General features: G+C 39.3%; 1 protein-coding gene across 3 annotated transcripts in view; it reads right to left on the bottom strand.

Moving 5' to 3' along the window:
* The window catches only part of TRIO (trio Rho guanine nucleotide exchange factor), a 255,922-nt gene that overhangs the window by 106,829 nt on the left and 127,812 nt on the right, over positions 1-21,281 (bottom strand). For all 3 annotated transcript variants that reach the window (XM_054814119.1, XM_054814117.1, XM_054814118.1), the window contains exons 12-18: positions 20,016-20,185; positions 18,940-19,114; positions 12,158-12,353; positions 11,427-11,593; positions 4,408-4,527; positions 2,656-2,847; positions 1,316-1,465 (exon numbers count right to left, since the gene is read on the bottom strand). In XM_054814119.1, the coding sequence (XP_054670094.1) occupies positions 1,316-1,465; positions 2,656-2,847; positions 4,408-4,527; positions 11,427-11,593; positions 12,158-12,353; positions 18,940-19,114; positions 20,016-20,185 (1,170 nt within the window). The remainder of the gene's footprint in view (positions 1-1,315; positions 1,466-2,655; positions 2,848-4,407; positions 4,528-11,426; positions 11,594-12,157; positions 12,354-18,939; positions 19,115-20,015; positions 20,186-21,281) is intronic.

Here is a 21,281-nt window from a genome sequence, read left to right as displayed (position 1 = left end):
CCATCTCAAGTGCGGAAATAGTTTTCCCAACATCTTTTTACTTATTTTTACTTTATTTACTTATCCAGCAGAAAAAAAAAAAAAACAAACAAAATGCTATTACTTTTTACCTGAAGATCCTGAAAAGCCATTACCTGCTCTAGAGCTTTCAGCATGACTCAGAGCTCACAGAGAAGTTTGTGTATGTGCCATGTGCTATTTGACATTTTTTATTGTGTAAACAGAGTGCACATGCTTATGTAATCATCTGGATATTCCAAAACATCCACCACTACTTTAAACAAAAAGTAAATGCTCCACTGAAGTTAAACGAAAAGTGCTAAAATATTAAGACGTGCCCTTAAAATATTAAGGCAAGGCCTTGAGAGCTTTCAGTCCTCGCCACTGTATTGCCAACAATCAGCTCAGCTGCCTTGTTCATCTTAATGTACACCAAGTAGTACATGTGGGCCGGCTGCCTTATTTTTAGTAAGCAGAACATGAAATGCTACTTTAAAAGGTTGTGTAAAGGTAGCATGGTTAGATCAAGTAAGAGAGACACCAATTTCTCAAATTATTTTAAGACAAAGGCTGGAAACTCACATGCCAGCTGCAGAAAGATCTGACAGTATACTTCATGCTAATATGTTTTTGAATGTTCTCATCTGTGCACTGAGAACAAAAAGACTTTTAACAGAACTAAGTTTTATACTCTGTTGTCTTTCAAGGTGATGCTGGAAAAAGTCTTTGGTTACAGGGTTAGTTACACTGCTTTGCAATCATCCGTTACACATCTATTCAGTATGATCAATAACCCTCTTCGCTAGGACATTAGTTGGAATGAAAACTTTTCATTTATCTGCAGACTATTACACAAACCCAACTACTCCTAGATGCTTGTCTAGCAATTTCCTCCTTCCATACTCTATTGTAGTCCAAGTACAACTGACAGCCGCATCTGATGCACAGGCAGCAATGGCACTATCTGACTGTCACTTCTTTTCCAAAGCAGCAGCCTTTAAGCATTCTTTAGAATGACAGTTGCTCAAAGCAGTGATTCCCAATTGCTCCTCAGTCACAGTGGAAGACCTCACATCTACCAAAGGTCATCAGGAAATTTATAAAACTGGCTACAATTTTATGCACTTGGCAGTATTCTCCTAATCACTGTCAGAGCAGTTAACATGCCATTGCCCATATCTTTGCAGTTTGGGACACACCTGTAGCTTTTGAATGGATACTGTTGCTTTCCACATATATTTCAGCACTGTAAGTGTGAGCGTTTGACTGCATGCTTTCCAAGACACAAAAGACCACAAAAAATAGCAAACCCTACCTTTAGGAACGCCTCCTTCTGTTCCAGGTGTTTGCTTATCATGGGAGTAACATGATCTGTTTCAGAGTTGGGACCCAGTTTGTCTGCTCCTCCACACCAGTCTTCTTCTCGTTTATATTCTTGCTCCAGGCTTTCCAGCACACTGCACACCTATCAGGAAAGAGTCCAATTCGAATATAATTCAGGAAGATAAAAATTCCAAATTCAAGCCAAAACACCCAGAAAACCAACCTACCCCTTACAAGTACCTCAGCTTCTGACGTGTTTTGACTGGGACTTAAGACTTTGGCTGTGGGTTTACAAGCATTGGCCTGCTTACATGGAATTGCTCAGAAGGCTTTCCCTGAATTAAAGTTACTCATCTTTCTCTAACTCTGTGACTGCACAGTTCAGGATGGGCTTAAGACATGCACGACTGCAGAGGAAGCAACCTTGCCAACTTTCCCCCTAACTCTTCTGCTAACAAGTAGGATGACTCTGATTTTTCTGACTGCCACACAAAAATCATAATTACCCATCTGAAGTACTTCCATTAAAACCTTTGTGTAACTTGTTTATGGTTTAAACAAAACTTCTTGAAAAAAGCAGAAATAGAACTAAACTCTTGTACAGTGTGTTTCATCTTGAAAATGTTTTACAAGACTTTTGTCAATTAAAAATAAGAATCTGAGGAATATTAAAGGAGAGATTGATATAAGAGGCAGATGAAGATTTGAGTCTTCACCAGTAACCACTGCACTCTGGTAGTGCACCTTCTTTGAAGTTTGCTAATTGAAGCAAGTGTAGTTAGACTAATTACACTGTAGTCTCTTAGTACAATTTTGTTACTCATTTATCACAGAATGGTTTGGGTTGGAAGGGACCTGTAAAGATCACCTATAGTCCGACCCCCTGCCAGGGGCAGGAATGTCTTCACTAGATCAGGTTGCTCAAAGCCCCATCCAACCTGACTGAGTGTTTTCAGGCATGGGGCATCTATAACATCTCTGGGTGACCTGTTCCAGTGTCTCATCACCCTCACTGTAAAGCATTTCTTCCTTATATCTGATTTAAATCTACTCTCTTTCAGTTTAAAACTGTTGCCCCTTGTCCTGTCACTTGGTAAAAAGCCTTTATCTTATAAGACCACTTTATAATACTGAAAGGTTGCAACACATGGTTTCTCTTTCTAAGGCAGCTGGTAAGAGGATTTGCTTTTTGCATTTATTTGTATAACTGCAGTTGTGATCAAATTAGTAAATATAACCCACCCTAGTCAACCATTTTTTTTAGGTAATGCTGTTTTATGCCACACTGAAGAATTCACCAAGGCATACACAGATCATGTAGCATTTCTGTACCTGTTCGGAAGTTTTATAAAAGGCAACAGAGGCATTCACAAGCTTGAGACGGTCCTCCATCTTCAGCATCAGTTGTTGCCAATGGGAAGCAACCTTCTCTGCACACTCCCGGATCATATCCATGTCATAGTGATTAGCCTGCAGCATTGCCTCTGCCTTCTGCTGAACCTGCAGGGCACTTTGATGTGTTTTCTGACAAGAGGTGAAAATTCAGGAGTTCAGTGGAACGCTTCATTTTCTTAAAGACCTCAAAGGCTCACATTTCCACTGTGTCAATGACACTTCTATACACGTGCACTAACACCCATTAACTAAAAATAACTGTCTATAATATTAGTCACTGCATGACTTCACTTATACAAATACAAAGGAAATAAATCCTGCAGACATTTAGCATTAAATCAACAATGACTAGCAGTTCACAAGCAACAGCCACTGCATAGTATTAAGCCAGACATGGCATATCTATGTTGCAGTACACTTTGTTATAATTATAAATTTCAGGTTGATTTTCTTTCCCTTCATGGTAAGGAAAAAAATAAAATTGAAAGGATGGATCTTATTTTGGGTTGATTGCTGTCACTGTCCTCACAGCTTTATCACAGTCTTTTGCACATTAGTAGTGAGCAAATGAAGGTGCAGGTGTGCAGGACAATACAAAAGACAACACTCCATTCATTGTAAACAAATTGTTAATTGTAGTTCTCTGTGTAAACATATACTTGTCTAAAATTTAGAACCTCTAACAATAATAAATATTATATCCAAGTACAGAATCATCCAGAAAACTCAGAATTTAAGTTTCCTAATCAACTTTCCTTAAATTGACAAACATCTAGAGGTCTCGTGATTTTTATACTCGAGTTACCAAAGCTCTCAAAATGAGGGTACATACAGGGCACACAGTAAAAAAACCCAAACAAACAAAAAAACCCCACACCACCACAAAACCCCACGAAACAAAAACCAACAACACAAGATGAACATGAAAAAAGTTACTGCATAACTTCTGAAAATAGTTTTCCCAAACAATCATACCTTTGGTTAATCTCTCAACAACAGTAAAGTTCTTAAAAAGAATTGTGCTGTATATAATCAATATCACCCTAAGTCCCTCGATCACACATATAATTTAATAACGCTGCAATCCAGTCAACTTTAAGATCTCTGCCTATTTTTTGCAGAGATATGACCAATGTGGTGAATTTAGTTTGAAGTCGTGGCAGGAGGAGGGACACACCACACACAAATTTCAGTGAAACCTACTGTCAAAACAAAAATGGAAACATTAAAGGACCATATGAGAACACACAGAACTGATGCTTGCTGTTCTGTTTATTCTTAACTTTAACAGCATTATATTGTTGTATTCTAACAAAGGCAAACAGCATTTTTAGTAAAATTGCTGTGAATAGACTTGTTTGATTTATTATATTTTTTTTATTCCTCTCCAAGGAAAAAATGTCTATCGTTTTACAAAGATGCAAAAAGGCACTGAGATGATGTGTTCACCTGGAATTGCAGCTCCAAAACCAACAAGAACAAAAAACCCACCTTCCCAGTAAGTCTGTTTATCTCTTTGCCATGAGATGATTTCAATAGCTTTTCCTAAACTCAAAATATTGTAGTGTTAACCCAAGAGTATGAAAAGGGACAGAAGAGATACATCTCCTTACTGCAGTGCTATTTACAGAGACTCATAAACTGTAATACAGGACTTCTTGGCTATGGTAACTGCAATGGTGCTTTTACCTCTATTGCATGTTGAAACTGCTCATGTTCCCTCTGTAACTGTTCTGCCTCCTGCAAAGAGCTAGCAGTGATAAGCCCAGCATTCAACATTGACTCTCCGTTTCGGATCCAGCCCAAAACCTGTAGCAAAAGAGAAGACCATGAAATATGCGATTCCACTGCCAACCAGCAAGAAAAGCATCATTGCTAGGGACAAAAACATTTAGGGTCACATGCAATATGGGAATTGATGACTAAATAATGTATTAATTATATATTTACAGTGAATTATATATTCAGTAAGCACAGAGAATGACATTCACTATAATTTCACTTAGCTGACAACTCCTAACTTTCAGTAAACTACTACATGTTTGTGGTTTCAGTTCATACTTTGAACAAGGTTGTGTTTCTGAATACCATTTCTGTCACCTGGAAAACAGGAGCAAGTTACAAGCAATGTTTGCCTAAGAGCCAGTGTCAGTAATGTAAATTGAGGACATGCAGCTTAGTAAAAAGTAAGCAAATAATTTTGAATATGAATGCTGAGAAAAATGTGACCACTGAGTGTCTTCTAATTGCTTAAAGATTTTTTGTTTTCAGGATGTGCCTTCTTTGGCATGTCCACTGAAACCGGAAGAATCCTCAGGTAGGGAGGAAGCATCAGGAGTCCACCTAGTGCATTCCTTAGCAACAGCAGGAACATGCAACCATAAGGCCCCTTCAAGAGATCCCTGCCTTGTTCATTACTCAAGATTCCAATAATGGACACCCCACACTCACCAAACATTTTTATCACCGTGAATCTTCTTTCTAATGTCTAACACTCACATCTCTCTTGCTTTAACTTCAGCTCATTTTGTCTTTCCTGCCCACGACAGACAAAAAAAGCCCAAAACCTTTTCTCCCTCTTAGCATCAGCTTTGTTCTTCCCTCTCCTGTCTCCCTCAAGAACGTTACTTGAATCCCTCGTCTAGACTCCTCTCCTCTAGTTGACCCCAGCCTCTTCAACCTCTCTCCCATGTGAAGTTAGCTGCCTAATTTTTCTCATTGCTTTTTTATGAGCTCTCTCCAGTTGATAGCCATCACTTAGATCAAAATCTTCCAAATACTGAGTAAAGCTGGGCATAATTCAGGTTATTCACTGTCATCTGTACAACTTTTCTATGGAACTGCTGCTCAGCCAGTAATTACCCCTGTGCTGTATTTGTTCAGCTGATTATTCCTGCCAGTACATCATGCTCTGTATTTGTCTCTAATAAAATTCCTATATTTCTTGCAGCGCAATTCTCCCATACATCAAGATAATTCTGAACTGTAATACAGTGTTGTCTGATGAACTCAAATCCCTTTTCCAGATACTTTTGCCTTTATCTTCAAATTTAAAAGAATAATCTCTAATATGTAGATTTTCTGACTAAAAATATGTATCCAAATACAGACTTCTACATATTTTTTTTTTTTTAATTTTGAAATCTCTTTTCCAATCCAGTGAGTCTCTTAATAACTTTTGTTACTGAGTATGGTTTTCCATCAAGTTATCATTCATGGTAACGTAGTCTCATATAACTTTCTCATAGTAAGTTAGGGTCAGATGGACTGAACCAAACTATTTTAAAAGCTTTAATAGAAGGAAGATCTATGTCATCTGCTTCTTCACCTTTACCCACAAGACCTGTTACCTTGTCAGGAAGAAACAGGATTTATCAAGGGGAAGCTATACTTAACTAATCTATGTTAGCCTTTTCTCCTCTCCTCACCACTGTTCAGGTTTAATAATCCACTTGTTTCAATATGTTTCCTGGGAAATACGTTAAACTAGCTGGCCTATAATCCTCCCTTAGCTAATCCTTTCCCACTTTTGAGAAGTAGATGTTGAGTTCCAGGCCTCCAGAATCTCACTCAATCTCCAGAAGTTTGGAGAAGATAAGCCATAATATCTATGACATTATTTCAGGCAGTTTTCTAGGTATTCTAGGGCGAATTCATCTGGGACCGGGACCAGTTGATTTGAAAATAACCAGTTTAAGCGTACCTTCTCTAACCTTTTCCTACAAATTGATTTTAGACCTTTGACCACTGGTAATAATTATATTAACTACCAAATCACAGTTAGCTCTTAACACTAAATACTCTCATCTAATGATCCACATATGACACGACGATTAATGCTACTGAGCCACGTTATTACTAAGTGAATCCGGATGACATGACCATAATCACAGACTGAAAACTCGGGTAGAAACCAGGCAAAAGACCTAATAAAACACAAATCCTTAAAAACAAAGGCACATGTGGTCTACATGTGTAGTACACTCTAACGTGTCTTTAACAGCTTGAAGCAACTGAGGTCTAGCCATCTTGACACAACTTCCATTCCCTCAAATCTGCATCACAATCTCACCTTTTGTCTTATGTTTATCCAGACTGCAATATTATTGTATTAGTAATGTAGTTCTTCCCACTTCTGCCTGCACAATGCATTGCTAACAAGTTTTTTTTTTTCCCGCCGATAGCACATATTTGAATTCCTCTATACAAAACCTGCAAGTCTGTGGAAAAGAATAAGTCTGCAGTGTAGATGTGGGACATGACAGCATCTCCCAAGAGAGAAAGCACTGGGTCAGGTAGAGCCTTGCAGCGAGGGAGAACAACCTCTCGCTGCAAGGAGACACTTCCAGATCGCAGTGTGGAGCAGGCGAAAGGGACCATGAAAGGAGCTGGGAGTCTCTAGGCTGTTAAGACACCTGGGGGTTGTTAATACTCAAGGGAGCAAGCCCACGTAAGCCTCAGGAGCAAGAAGAAGGGAAACTTCTGAGGAAACCAGATGGGTCCAACAGACTGTAGATACAAAGTACGCTTGGAGAAAAGGATTTGTCTGTAAGAACATGGGGGCGGGGGGGGGGGGAGGGAGGAGAAGTTTCTTTAAATCCCTTTTTTATTTCTATTTTGTCTTATGAAAGCAGTTCTAAGCTCCCCCTCTACTTTACAAAATAATTCTTCCAGGTATAGTGTAATGAAACACACCTTCTTAGGGTTAAAACATCTCCAGAGTATTTATAGTGAAGGGGCATGCTTAAGCAGCACCAATTCAAAGCTCTTCTTGACTTGGCATTGCATCATACACAGCTAGCTCTGAACTTGCCTTTTCAAACACACGGATTTGCCCTCCTGTTTGTTGCGGGTTTGGGTGCAAGTGTAGAAGCTGGTGGAACACACAGCAGGAAAGTTGCCAGTAGCACTTTTCCCTTCCCCCTGCTCTGACTCAAGGGGGAAACACAAGCACTAGTAAATAATGACCCTGTTCTTTTTCCAGGGCTGCTGCCTTCCAGTGTTTGTTGGCATGTTCCCACCACCTCACTATTTGTGAGGACCACATACCCCATCTTTCCCCTGCCAGCCTTCAGCAGGCTAGAGAAGCATCAGTAGAGCATCAGCAAAACTGTGGAAATGAAACTGAGAGTCTGGGACACTTGAAGGGGTCAAGCAGGTAGTTCTATAGATAAATGCTTGATTTAAGATTAGTTTCTCGGATTGATTTTTCACTCTAAATAAACATGATCATGAGACACATCTGCTTCAGCCTGCTGTCCTAGCTCCGTTTTCATATCCATATGGCACTATACGGAGTGCCAGGATACTCCTCCGGAGTAGTATTTTAGGACAATCAGAGCTCAAACACTGGACTGTGTTTGAACCAAGATAAAAGATCTGCCTGTGTGAACACAAGGCTGCCCAACGTAGTTTAGAGGGTACAAGCTTGTACTTGGTACAAGTATCCGTACACTGTTGTACAGATATGCATATATAGGTATATATACCCAAGAACATACACCATGATCAGAGCAGCAGAAAATATTGCACTGAAAAGGCTTAATGAGCATAGTAAAAGCAACGCATTTGGGAGCTTGGTAAAGATTTTGACCCAGACAGATGTTGCACATTTAAGCAAAGTGTTCATTCTACAAAGTAAGTGGGAGTAATTGTAGCAATAAGTAATCCAGCAGCTATATTTCAGGTGAGGAAAAAAGAAATTGTCTGGCAAAAATGCAAGTGGAATTCTGGATGAGATGGATAATCTCTAAACTAATTTCTCTGCCTCTACCTACTCCTATGTCCCTGCCCTGTATAAAATGATCACATTTTCCTTTCCATGTTGTTTTTTCCATGTACAGCTGTCCCTTCTTAGTTCAGTGAGCATCCTCTTCTCCCTATCTGCTGAGGTTTTCCTACACTGCAATGTTCTATCTGTTTTTGCCCTTTCTGCACCTATTACATATCAAGTTGACAAACAAATTCTTTGCAGGTTTTCTTTAAACCTGTGTTTGTCTTCTGGCCCCTCTGCTTCCTCCTAGTCCTGAGGCTTGATCTACAGAACTTCAGTGCCACAAAGCAGAACTGGTACGGTAGTTAAGGGAGAAGCAACACTGGATGTTTTCATCTGCTTTCTGTGCTTATTTGATAAGAATTCACTAAACTCAAAGTTTCACTACGTAGTACTGAAAAGACTCCTTGCAAGTATTTGACTAGAAAACTAAGCCGGGATGCAGTTTGCTGGTCTCCATTAGAGTAAATGTGAGAGATGAACCCTATGGAAAAATTCTTGCAGTGTTCCAGTGTAACCTTTTCATGTGACCGCAAGCTATATTTTCTTTTTTTTATATATATATATATATATGTACATATGTATGTACGTATGTGAAAATACAATAGCACTAATATAAGTTTGGTACAAAAAATTCAAATAGAAATCTTGTTAAAATCCTCGCTATGGAGACAGTATCCCATCTATATAATAAGTATGCTTACACCCAGTTCACCAACAATAAATCTGGCACAAAAATCACAGTAATTGAGCTGGAAAACCATGTATTTACTGTTTCAGGCAACAAAATACAAACAAAACAGACTGAAGAGGAGGTTTACCATGTCATCTTACTCTCAGGTAGAGCACCTGCTGTGACCTGCTGAGCTATGAAGTTTTTCCCAGTGCAGAGGAAATAGCAGAAGATCATGCTTCCTGATACTTAGTAAAAACTAAAATAAATCAGATGTGGTTTTCTAAAAAGGCAACTAAAATCACAAAACTAAAAGTTACTAGCCCGACAGTGTTCCAAAGGGGATCAAAATAAATCCCATGAGACAATATAACATTCAGTTTTAGTTCCATTCAATTTTTAGGCCTTCAGGCTGGGAAAGTATGGCAGGTTGATCTGTACGTTGAAAATCTGTAAAAGGAGTTTGTAATACACGAACATTCTGTCAGCTGCATGTTCATCTAAGTTTGTTTGAAAATTCACATCTATTATGGCATTTAATTCAACATAAAATCCCACTCAATAGAGACGTGTACTAGGAATATAAATAGAATCATTTTTTTCTCCAAAATCCCAGTCTACTAAAAAAAGGCAGCTGACTAGGATAGTACACTACCTATATCTTTATTGCAAGATTAAGTCATTTTTTCCAGTGCTTTCTTAAAAATCTAAACTTGAACTTCATTTTCAGTCAGACCTAGCAGTGGTTCAGAAATGTTACAAAGATCTTACAGAATGACCTACACATACTAAGTGCAACACAGATATTTGTCTATAATCCATGATGTTCATCATCTGCTTGTATCTGCCAAAATACAGAACACTTGTTTTGCAAATACAGGTTTTAAACACGCGTCTCTTTCTTGTCATATTGAACTTGCATACAAATAAAGTTAACAGAGCAAGGTACTCACTTCATTGTGGGAGCATGCAATTTAAATAACTATTTAATAATGTCTCTTTGAAATATTATCCAAGTGCCATATTCTGTTCTGTAACAATATTATTTCAGTATCATGGGAATTAACCATTTCTTTTTCTTACTAACCCATCCCACCTTAACTCACTGATGTACCGCAAAGGGATGAAACTGGCTCAGCTGGCATTCACACTCTCTCTTTTAATTTTTTCTTTCTTTTGCAAATGTGCACTCTTTCCCTTCATCCTCAAGATAGAATACAACTGAGTACAGAATCTATCCTGATCTGTAATAACTTTATCTCAACTATTAGTCATGTGAAAGGAGTAATTTGCATTTATGAACATGAACAAGTGCTAAGACAGATACAAGGATAGTTCAGTAGAGTATGCAAAAGCTTGAACTAGTAGATCATATATTTGATTAACATCTAGATTGCGCTGACAGCAGACACTACCAGTTCCTTGTGTTCCTTGAATTCAAGGCCACACAGAAACCTTGGGTCTGCTGCAATAGAGTAATGAACCACTGCCTGGAAATACTTTGGGAACCTTCTATTCACGTCTCCTGTGCTAACTGGACCCCTTTTATATTTGCGACTTAGGACTTCTCATTCGTAGTCTCATGAGGAAGATGAGTTTTTCTAAGAGCTCACGACAAGCAGAAAAAGGACAAGTTGAACTATGAGCCATTATGAGACATACTAATACAACAGACTCTAGTAGACTTCTGTGATGCTGCCAAGTGTGAGCAAAATCAAAAACTCTTACCTTTCTAGTGTTCTGTTTGTTTGCTTTTTAAACTTTTACCTGCTTCAGTGGTTTTGCCCACAGCATCTCGACTTCCCCAAAAGTTTAGGTGATTATCAGATAAGAACTTCAAAATTTGCCACTTTAGTGCCAGGAAAAGCAAAACTCCATTTTTCTTCTCCCAGAAAGTAAACCCTGCTGATACTACGTTATCACCATTTGTAGATGTATTGGGTCAGTGTTCAGGGAATATCACTGAACATTTTTATTAACCACCATGCAGACGATTAAAGCATGGATTATCTAACACAAGTTCAAATTGCTCTACACTTCAAATACTTGACTTGTATCCAGGTAGAAATATGGACTGTTAACGCAAATTAGCCACCACAATATTAACAGAGGATGGTTTCCTCGGTGCTCAATTCTAAGTCCCTGCCCCCTGCAAATGCAAGACTTTATACAGCAAAAATTAATTCTCCACGGCTATTTATGGGAAGGGTGTGCAATAGCTGTGGGGGGTGATGCCCCAGCAGGGGCATAGCCCACACGTACCTGCTTGACTTCGGCCTGCAGGTGACGCAGCTGCACGCATTGCTCCAAGTGCTTGCGGTGCTGCTCGGCGGCCACGTCCAGCTCCTGCTGCTTCTCGTGGAGGAATTCCAGCAGATCCTGGACACGAGTTGCCATGTCTACGTCTCTGTCACAAAGCAGCTCAACACCTGTAATCAGCCAGTTGTTTATAATTGACTTACAAGTCTTCCAAAGACAAACAGACTGTTTCCACTGTTTTACACTTACAGTTCCTTCTCAAGGTTCAACTTAATCCTTGGAGCATTTGCTTAAATGAGCATGGGGTTCTGCACTCTTTAAAAATGCAATATTAACTTTTTTTTTTTTAAAGATGCTTGAGATTTACCCTAGGTGACTGTATACAGTGAAAGGGTATAAGAAACAAAAAAGGAAGACTTATTACTTGAAAGCTGAAAATTTTGGCTTGACTGCATTGCTCCGATTAACTAAAAAATTAACTCCCTGCTATTTAATTTACTGACATCCTGAGAGGAATCCCTTTCTTTAAAACATAAACATCTACAAGTGTTGCCAACTCCTAAATAAAAATTACATGCCATAAAAAACATATTCTCATGAATGCTATCAAATGATTTGAGTATAAAGGGTAAAAAAAAAAGTCCACGTCTCCAGTTTTCACATATCCCACGGAGAGACAACTGGGTAATTCTTATAAAGCCACTGCCCAGAATAGCATGAAGGAGCCATCTTACCAGATGCCTGCACTTCATTGACATACTGCAGCAGATCCTGCCCTTGGTGGATGACATCAAAGGTCAAGTTATTCATGGTCAGGGCTTTGTCTGCATGATGCTGGAGCCTCTGTTCTGCTATTGTAAGATCTTCAGTGTCAAAGTCATTCATCTGCTGAGAGAGCTCATCATTCCAAGACTCCAGGTCTGAAATTATCTGGAGGAAAAAGGAGGAAGACAATGTTCAATTACCCACTACACAACATGCATTTATTTCCAATGGTGCACTTATGATGGAGGTCAGGAACTTGAGTTGCTCATTGTTAATTGACTTCACTGATAAGGTTGGACATGGTTTAGACACAGGCTGTTTCAACATGCATTTTAAATTTTGGCAAACAATCTGGAAGAATCTCTTTGAGAACTACTACAGCTCTCCTTCAACCAGTGCCTGCAATACTATGGGTACCCTTGCCTTGTTTGAGGTATTCCATCAATACATCACTTGTGAAACAGGTGAAGTTAAAATGTTTTTATCTCCACTTTTAAAGGAAAGCGTTGATCTAAAATATCTTTTCAGTTCTTCAGACTGCACCAAATAATAATTCACACATCAAGAGCCAGCTGAGCTTTCAATTATGCCAGTCTTGAGCCCTTTCACAAAAAAGCCAGCTCTGCCCTTGTGTGAGCAGGAAGCATCAGGCTCTGTGAGCACCTTTGACTTCTGCCAGACAACTGAGCAGCACTACTTCTCACAAAAGGCAGGGCACTTAATGAATGGAGCAAAACCAAAAAGTATTACTTTACTACAGTATTACTGTAACATCGGAGCTAAATTTGCTTGCTGAAATAATTCAGCTACACTTCAGTTTACACTTCAATTCTGGATTTTACTCTTGGTCATAAGATGTCCAAAGAAGGGTAGCTAAGGAAGTTGGTTTGTTTTTTTGTTTTTTTAACACATGTATCACAACAATAAGTCCTCATTGGCTGTCCACACAAGAGTGTTTTCCAAATCATATTGCAAAACCTGGCTGAAATGTAAAATATTCTTTTTAATTAGGATACAAAATTGGTTTTAAGTCTAACAGATAATGCTTACAATCTGTATTGATCAAAGTGGGTTGAGATCTTATGACACAGGTTTGACACATCAGGTGTTTTAAACAAGTCTGACATACTTATTCCTCAAGCCTGTAATCAATTTTTTCTCAGAACTTTCAGCAGTTTTGCCACCAAATACTGCAGTTCATTGGGAAAGCAAAATTATAGATATCAAGAACCAAGTATGGCTTAGCTCCAGGGTTCTACAATTTCAGGAGTAGAACAAACTCCAGAATGGTGCGAAGTGACAAGAAAACACCTATTTATGCAGCAAGACACAGCAAAAAGAGGATCTGACTAAACTGGCATTAGCAACAAAGTAGCTGACTGCATAAATATTTAACCAAAGTCATCTGTTGCAAGCAAAAGGAACATGCCGCTATGCTTTCCAAGTAGTTAATCAGAGCTGTGAAGTTACTGAGACAGTTAAACTACAAGAGAAATTCCAGGAAAACAAGCCCTCTAGAAAAAACAGAAGTGAGGAGAAAGCAAAGTTAAATTATCTGTATAAGTTTCTGTAGTCAGCTACAATCTTTCTTGAAGGCTTGTTTCCATTCTGCTCATGTGGCACCATAAAAAATGGACACATCAAGCAATTATTATTAAAATTGTGGCATCAGTGAGTGCAAAAATTATTACTTGATTCACTAAGCATTCGAGTTTTGCACTATGCCATGATGGGAGATACCAAACAACTGGGGTAGCTATTTTTGCAAACCGTACTCCTGATCAGTTAGCTGTACCAAAGTGAAAATAGGGAGAAACTCATATTTCAGGGATAACACTGAAAACAGAAAATCTGATGGGCAAGGGATGCAGGAAGATATACAGGACAAGGCTTTTAGCCACTGCTTAAAGCGTCTTTCATCTCTCTCCCATGTGCTCTAAACATCACACGCACAATTTATGCATTATGAGTGATTTCCCCTCTAAATGCACACACAGGTTTCCCCTCCCACAAAATCCTTCACAACTTCCCTTTATTTCCCTTTTACTTGGTCCATGCCCACCGTGTCTCATTACCTCTCTCTGCTCTTCACCTGCTTTTAATTGACCTGAAATATTTCAGAAATTTCCAAGTCTTCCTGACAGTCCAGCATGAGAAACCACTTTTCTGCTCTCACTCACCTCAGATCTGCTCTTCCCAGCTTGTCTTCAACACACTGTGTTTATTCATTACTAAAAGTAGTGGAGGTCATCTAACATTTATTTCTTCAAACCATCCACTGCACTATGGAATTTCTCACAAATCAGACTTACCATCTTATTTTCATCCAGCTCAGTTAACAACATTTGTAAGTTATCCTCAAGAAGTAATTGTAGTTAGACGTGGTCAAACTGAGAAATCTGAGCATTAAAGATGGTTGTGAAACTCCACCATCAAAATATCATCTTTCACTGTCTTTCTAAAACCCATTAAAAAGCGGATTCAGATTTAACACGGCACATTTACGCCACCGTTTTAAAAGCAAAGCCAATCCATCTCCCTTCAGAACAGATGCCAAAACCTTACCTCTCTTACTAGCACAGTGAGTGGAAACACAATAAGCTCACAATAGGACATTGCTGTGGCTAAGTGTCAGTATTTTTATAATAATGGAATGTTTTAAGTAGATTGTAGTCACTATGTCCTCTTGACTATCCTGAGATTCACTGTACCCGATATGAACGACAAGTAGTTTTAAGAGGACAACACTGCGTGTCACCTCAGCCAAGAGGTTCCAGTGATACTGCCACCAAACAACAGCAATGAGTAACAGTAAGAATTATAACTTCTTCCCATATTATTTCATGCAACCCCAAGGTTAAGATCATGGCCCACGCATGTTTAAAGCAGTCTGAAACACTCTGTACAAAAGCAAGACATTCCCTGTCTCCTTCAAAAGACCAGGAAGCCCACGGTTCACAAATAATGCCAGCATAGTCCCACACTCATTCAAAAGATAAGAAAGTCAGTGAACATCACAGTCGAGGTTCCTAACAAAGGCAGCAATCCTTACGTTTTTTTCAGCAGTAATGAGGTGGCGCAAGGTGATCTATTTCAGCAATTGCACCCACCATGCAAATCTAAAAATGCATTGAGGGCAGAGTTAAAACAAAAATAACGTGCATTAAGCTCTCTCTGCCCAGACTCTTCAATGCCTCTCCTAAAGTTCTGTTTTACAAGCAACACTTTTAGAGCGAGCAGGCACCTATTTTGTTTGTAAAGTTTTGTCAAGACAATTAGCATTACACAAACAGATCAAAGATGAATGACTAATAGACATCTAAAGTAACTGAATCACAAGTTAATACCGCTCTCGGGAAAGACAACCCAGCACAAACACAGGGTAACTACTTACCATAGCATGGGTTCAAGAAGTTCCTAGTGCGGAGTCTGAGCTGCCTGACATTCCTAAGTTTTAACAAATGCAAAGGTAACACTGACAGGAAACAAGGCAGGGTATAACACAGAAGGGATGCTGACTCTTTCGCACTGATTGGGAAAGAAATAAAGAACCACAGGTCTCTTCTCAGAAGGGTCTAACTAGCATTCCTTGTACCAACTGAGTGCTAACCAGGACCTGGAAAATCTTATTTGCTGGGGAGAAAGAAAAAGGGAAAATGGGAAAGGGAGAAGAGTTAGGTCTCTGTGATCCAGCACTGCATCCTTGCCTTTTCAGTTGTATGACTTAACAGGCATCTTGTAAGTATGGTCCAAAAATAGAGTCGAGATAAAGCTCTGAGTTGAAAAGTGTGTGGTATGCTTTGTGTGGAGCCCTGACATAGGCCTCGAGGCATTTAAGTTACAGACAAGCAAAAATGCACAGACACAGATGAGCCACACACATTTTAGGCTGCATACATTGCCACCAGTGTTACCTTCCCACTGGCTAGGGCCATACACGTCTTCCTTATGCTACTAATCACCCTAGCAAGGGACTCTTAGCATACGTTGTTTTGCTCCTTCTTGCCTTTAGTTAATACAGGTGTTCACAACAGAATCCTTCAAATAGCTCGCGACCAATGGCACTTAAAAGCCCGCTGGGCATAGAGAAGGTCAATTTATATGCCAAGAGCAAGGGGCAAAACAGAGACAGTGCTGCAGTTACAGCAATTTCAGAAAAGCAGGAGAATCTGAAAAGTTGCAAGATAAAAGACAGCAACTAAAACAAAAAGTGTATTTTGTCAACAAATAATCAGGGGAGAGTAACGACAAGAGGAGGAGGACTATCCCTGCCAGCACATCTCACCACTGTCCCCAGAAGCACAGCTGCACAGTATGATCCTGCAAGTGCCAGGGGAACCCTTTGTCCCATTTTAGCCTCTGTTATTTTGCAAGCAGTTAAGACAAGTTTGAAACACTACTCGCCTTCCAGAAAAACTGTCCTCACAGGATGCTCCCCTGAATGAACTGCCCCTGCAGCCAAGTCTTAATTGATTGGGCCAGTCACACAAAATCCGGGACAAAGGAGGAGGTCAAAAGAAGGTCTGCAAGTTCCTAGCTGGCATCTGGCTCCTCCTCACTATCACGTTACTTCAGCTGAGCTTCTGCTTTCAAACAACTGACCTGGAACTAGTCCCTGTATTTTCTTCCCGGAAGTTTTCAAACAGATGTCTGCCTTCAGGGAGAGGGAAAATAGAAGCATGCTTTGCTGAGGAAGCAGAGAGAGGACATGGTACAGAGACAGCAAAGCAATCAACATTTTGCTGAAGATGCTTTGCAGCCAGGGTCATTTTGTTCCCTGGAGGGCTTCTTGGCAATCTTCAATAAGCATGATTTTTGTTTCCAAGCCATATAAACACAATACACCGACTCTTTCAACAAGGTAATTGGTACTTTGCTTTATGTTTTATGTGCCAAAATGTAAAGCATGCCAAGTGCCAGCTTCAGAGAAAGCAAGACCTGTCAAGTTCCACTTTGCTTTCCACTGCAAAATCCTATGGCCATCACCAAACAGCATACACAGAAGTACTAGTATCTATACAGATGATACCCTGTACTGAAGGACTAGAATACATCTGCAAAACAGGGCTTCTGCAACCAGCCACCTTCTATTGTAGAACACTTGTTTAGGTAACCTGTAGCAGAGAGCAATCACCTTCACCATGAACTTCACTCAAACTTTTAACCTAATTCTTCCATTAATTTTCTTGGTATATGCCTTGCCTCCATGGCTGCCACTTCCTCAGTGCAAGTGTTCTGAGAACATGACACAGATCCTATCAAGTACTATAGATCACTTCTGCAGAGATTGTAAAATTGCTGACAATCCTATAAAAGGGGATACCTGCTATGTGTACCAGTCATCCAGCTAATCATTACAATAACAATTCTGCCAAGCCTTTCCCTTGCATACTCAAGACAGCTACCATCACATAATCAAAGTAGCAAACTCCCTGCAGACTAATTTTACCTCCTCACTGTGAATTGCAAAATAGAGAACCTTCCTTCTTTACACTAGAGTCGTTATTACTGTAGAGTGCATACTCTCACTTCCTCTACAGGCACAGATCAAGGAACTGTGTCTGCCTATTCCTGCATTGCTCCAAACAATGTGCTTAGCTAAACCAGACTTCAGCAATGATATCTAATCCTGATTCTAAGGAGAAGAGAAAAAAAAAAAAGAAAAAGAAAAAAAAGAAAAAAAAAGAAAAAAAAGAAAAAAAAAGAAAAAAAAAGAAAAAAAAAGAAAAAAAAGAAAAAAAGAAAAAAAAGAAAAAAAGAAAAAAAAAAAGAAAAAAAAAGAAAAAGAGAAGCTATCACTTCTGCCGACTGCCTCTTTGCCCTTACACCATTTGTATCTAACCAACAGTTGAAGCTTTTACTACGTACAAAGAGGTAAAATTATCACTGTAACTCCTGGTTTCCAGAGTCTTGAGATAAGCCATTTATATATTCAAACAGAATAAATTACCAATGGATAATCCTGAACCTTTTGAGGCACTAACTTGGTTGCAGGCACTGTGTACAGCACTAGTGGTTTTACAGAAGTCATATGACCAACTTAGCTGAAGCTTTATATATGATCCAGTTCTCATGTGGAGTTTATGTCTGTCTGCGTGCATGTCCCTGAACACAAACAGAAACTTTCCAAATGATAAGCTGTAATCCTCCTCCAAGATTTAGATAGTCTCAAAACTTCCTGAAGTTTTGCAGGGGTGTGGCACTACAACTGCCTTTACATTATTTTCGGAGATGGAAAAGAATCTTATTTTAAAAAAAAAAAAAAAAAAAAGACAGCCCATACAACATCCCCAAAGATTAAAATAGAGTTCCAAACACCACTTGTAGCCATCAACTGAAAAAAGACTGCTGAATTGGAAAAGAAGAGGGGTATTACTAGAAAGCAAGAGTTTAGAGGGTTTGTACTAAACCATCTTGCAGTTCTTATTCATATTAACTTTAAGCATACTAGTTATATCAAGGTAGCTTGATATTCAAACCAAACTTACCAAATGAAGCAATTGGTACATTATGCTTTTACAAGATGCTTGCTTAAATAGGCACTGGGAACCAGAGTTGGAGTTAATATCAAAAAGCTCAGCTCTCCACGCCTCTGACACTTTCATGTACAAGACAAAAGCCTTAGTTCAGGTAAGAGCTAAGTCTGTCAGTCATTTGAGCCACATGCCAATGTAACTACACAATCATCTCAGCATAAAAGTTCCCACACAAGAGAACTAAGTGCAGTGTAACTCCAAGAGCAGACACTCACATCTATTGCATCTCTTTCAAATATGCGGAGCTGCAGAAACAGCTCCAGCTTGATCTTCCGTTCTTGAAAAAGCTCCTCCATCTGAGATTGGGCCTCATCCAGCTGCTGCAGGACTGTCTCTATGTGGTTGATCGAGCTGTTATGGGGGGTCTTGTTACTAGAAATGGCAGAATCCCTATTCAAAGCAGAAAGAGGAGAAGAAAAATATTATTTAAAAAAATCACCATACAATCTGGATGCTATACATGACCAAAAATGTCATGTCAGATAATGTCAGTGTGAGTCATATTACACAAAAGCTAAGTCTGTACATCTTTGTTAATAAAAGTCCAAATTATGTTTTAGTACTTGAAAAAGCGTTAGGAAATTAGATTATTTTCATTTTTTTACCAATTCAACATTTAAAGACGTTCTGTTTACAGGAAGAATAAAATTTAAAACCAGAGACAATCCCTTATATTGTGAAAAGGAAGTGGCACATGCTAACTCTTTAATTTACTGAATCTTCCTGGCAATGAAAAAAAAAATCAAAGTTAGATAACGGTAAAAAAAATTTCTTAATCTTTCACTTTAGTATAAAACCTGCAAATTCAGATATGATAATATCAGCTTCTGCAGCAAAGGAGACTTGCACCAGTGCAGCTGGGGCCCAAATTTATTTGGATTGTTACTGAATGAAGTGGACTGCAAAATTATGGTCTTTACTACAGTAAAGTTGCTTATCAGTCTGCAAAACAATTTCAAGCGTCTCTTTTTACAAAGACTGCTGCTCAGAACTCAAAACGCTGTGGAGCCCTGCGTGTCAGACTACAAAGACATACGATTGCTCCTATCACAAAGGTAGCTTATGTAAACAAAATCTCCTTCTTGTGGAGGTAGTGTTTAAAAGCAGAGCTTCCTGTAAACAGAGGGTTAGAGACCATCAGTACAGCATGAAACATCATTGTAATCCTAATATTTACAAGTTTTATTTATAGGTCATATCTTGTAGTCATCATCTCTACCCTCAAAACAGAAAGGGCATCATAGAATATCAGATGTACATTGTAAGAGATTTAAATAAAAAATTGTTTTACCTTAGTTGCTGTATAAGATCTTCACCTTCTTTTATGACATTGACTGTAACCTGCAGAGTGGTCTGTTGTTGTTGACCAAAACGTTTAATCAGGTCTTGCACAGCCTCCACAGACTCAGCATAGACATCATCGAGCAGTTCTTTCTGTAACTCTTCAAGCCATGTCCACAGCTAAAGGAGAGGGGGAAAAAAAGAAATGTAAGCCCCACGATCAGGCAGTCACTATTCCAAATCAGTCTCCCTGGACAAGAGAAAACAGACTGAGGTGGGGGGGGAGAAACAGGATTTGTTTCTCTTCACAGAAAAATGCCATCCTCAATTTAATGAAAACGAGCCTTTGTTTCAAATAAGGTTTTTGCTTCTTGGAAATACCAGGAAAGCTTTATCCGTGTTGCTAAGTCACCCTTTCTTTCCCATTTTCCTTCTACAGTACTGAGCGTATCCGATTGAGCAGCACAGAGTTCATAGCGAGAATCCCATCTGCAGCTCTGCGAGAGAGTCCCTGGGAGGGAAATGCTATGGTAACACTCCCTGAGAGAAGGGAGGAAGGAAGGAAGGAAGGAAGGGAGATGTATTGTAGCCACCATCAAATTTACACTGCCAGGCTGACACATGCACACAGATAACATAACACTTTTCAGTGGCCTTCAAAAAAAAGGAAAAAGAAAAGGGTATTTCAGAAAACAAAATACAGAGAGAAATCAGATGTGAGCAGTTATTTTTCTACCATGATCTCTACAGCTACGGTGTTTATCCCCTTGATCTCCATTTTGCACTATTACAACAACAATCATCACAAGTAATTCAACCAGTTAATTCAACATTTTTTCCCCCCCTACTTAACATGTGCACACATTCCTGTTCAGAATAGTCCACACATTGCAGCTTATGGAAAAATCTCCAGGTGTGTGCTAGCTAGGTATCACTACTGGTCACTTGAACCCTACCATGTTCTTTTCCACAATTTCATGAGGCAAGCTGTTGCATCCTCAGCTCTGTGTGTGAAAATTATTCATCAACAAACCATCAGCCATCTACTGTGCAACTGATAAAAACGCTGCTTGAAGCGGGGGAGCAGGGCTGACTCCTTGCAGCACTCCTGTGAGCAGCACTCACAGCACAATGAAACAGCTACTCTCACAAGAAACATTCCAACTGGGTCCCTCCTCTCTATTTTACCATCACATCCCAAACTCTGCAATTCCAAGAACAAGGAATAAAGTTTGGTTTTTATCCTGAAAGAATAACTCCGGTCTGACTGAAAGTA

The sequence above is a fragment of the Grus americana genome, chromosome 2, assembly GCF_028858705.1.
Source record: "Grus americana isolate bGruAme1 chromosome 2, bGruAme1.mat, whole genome shotgun sequence".
Classification (NCBI taxonomy): domain Eukaryota; kingdom Metazoa; phylum Chordata; class Aves; order Gruiformes; family Gruidae; genus Grus; species Grus americana.
This window is presented reverse-complemented; position numbering and strand designations above follow the sequence as displayed.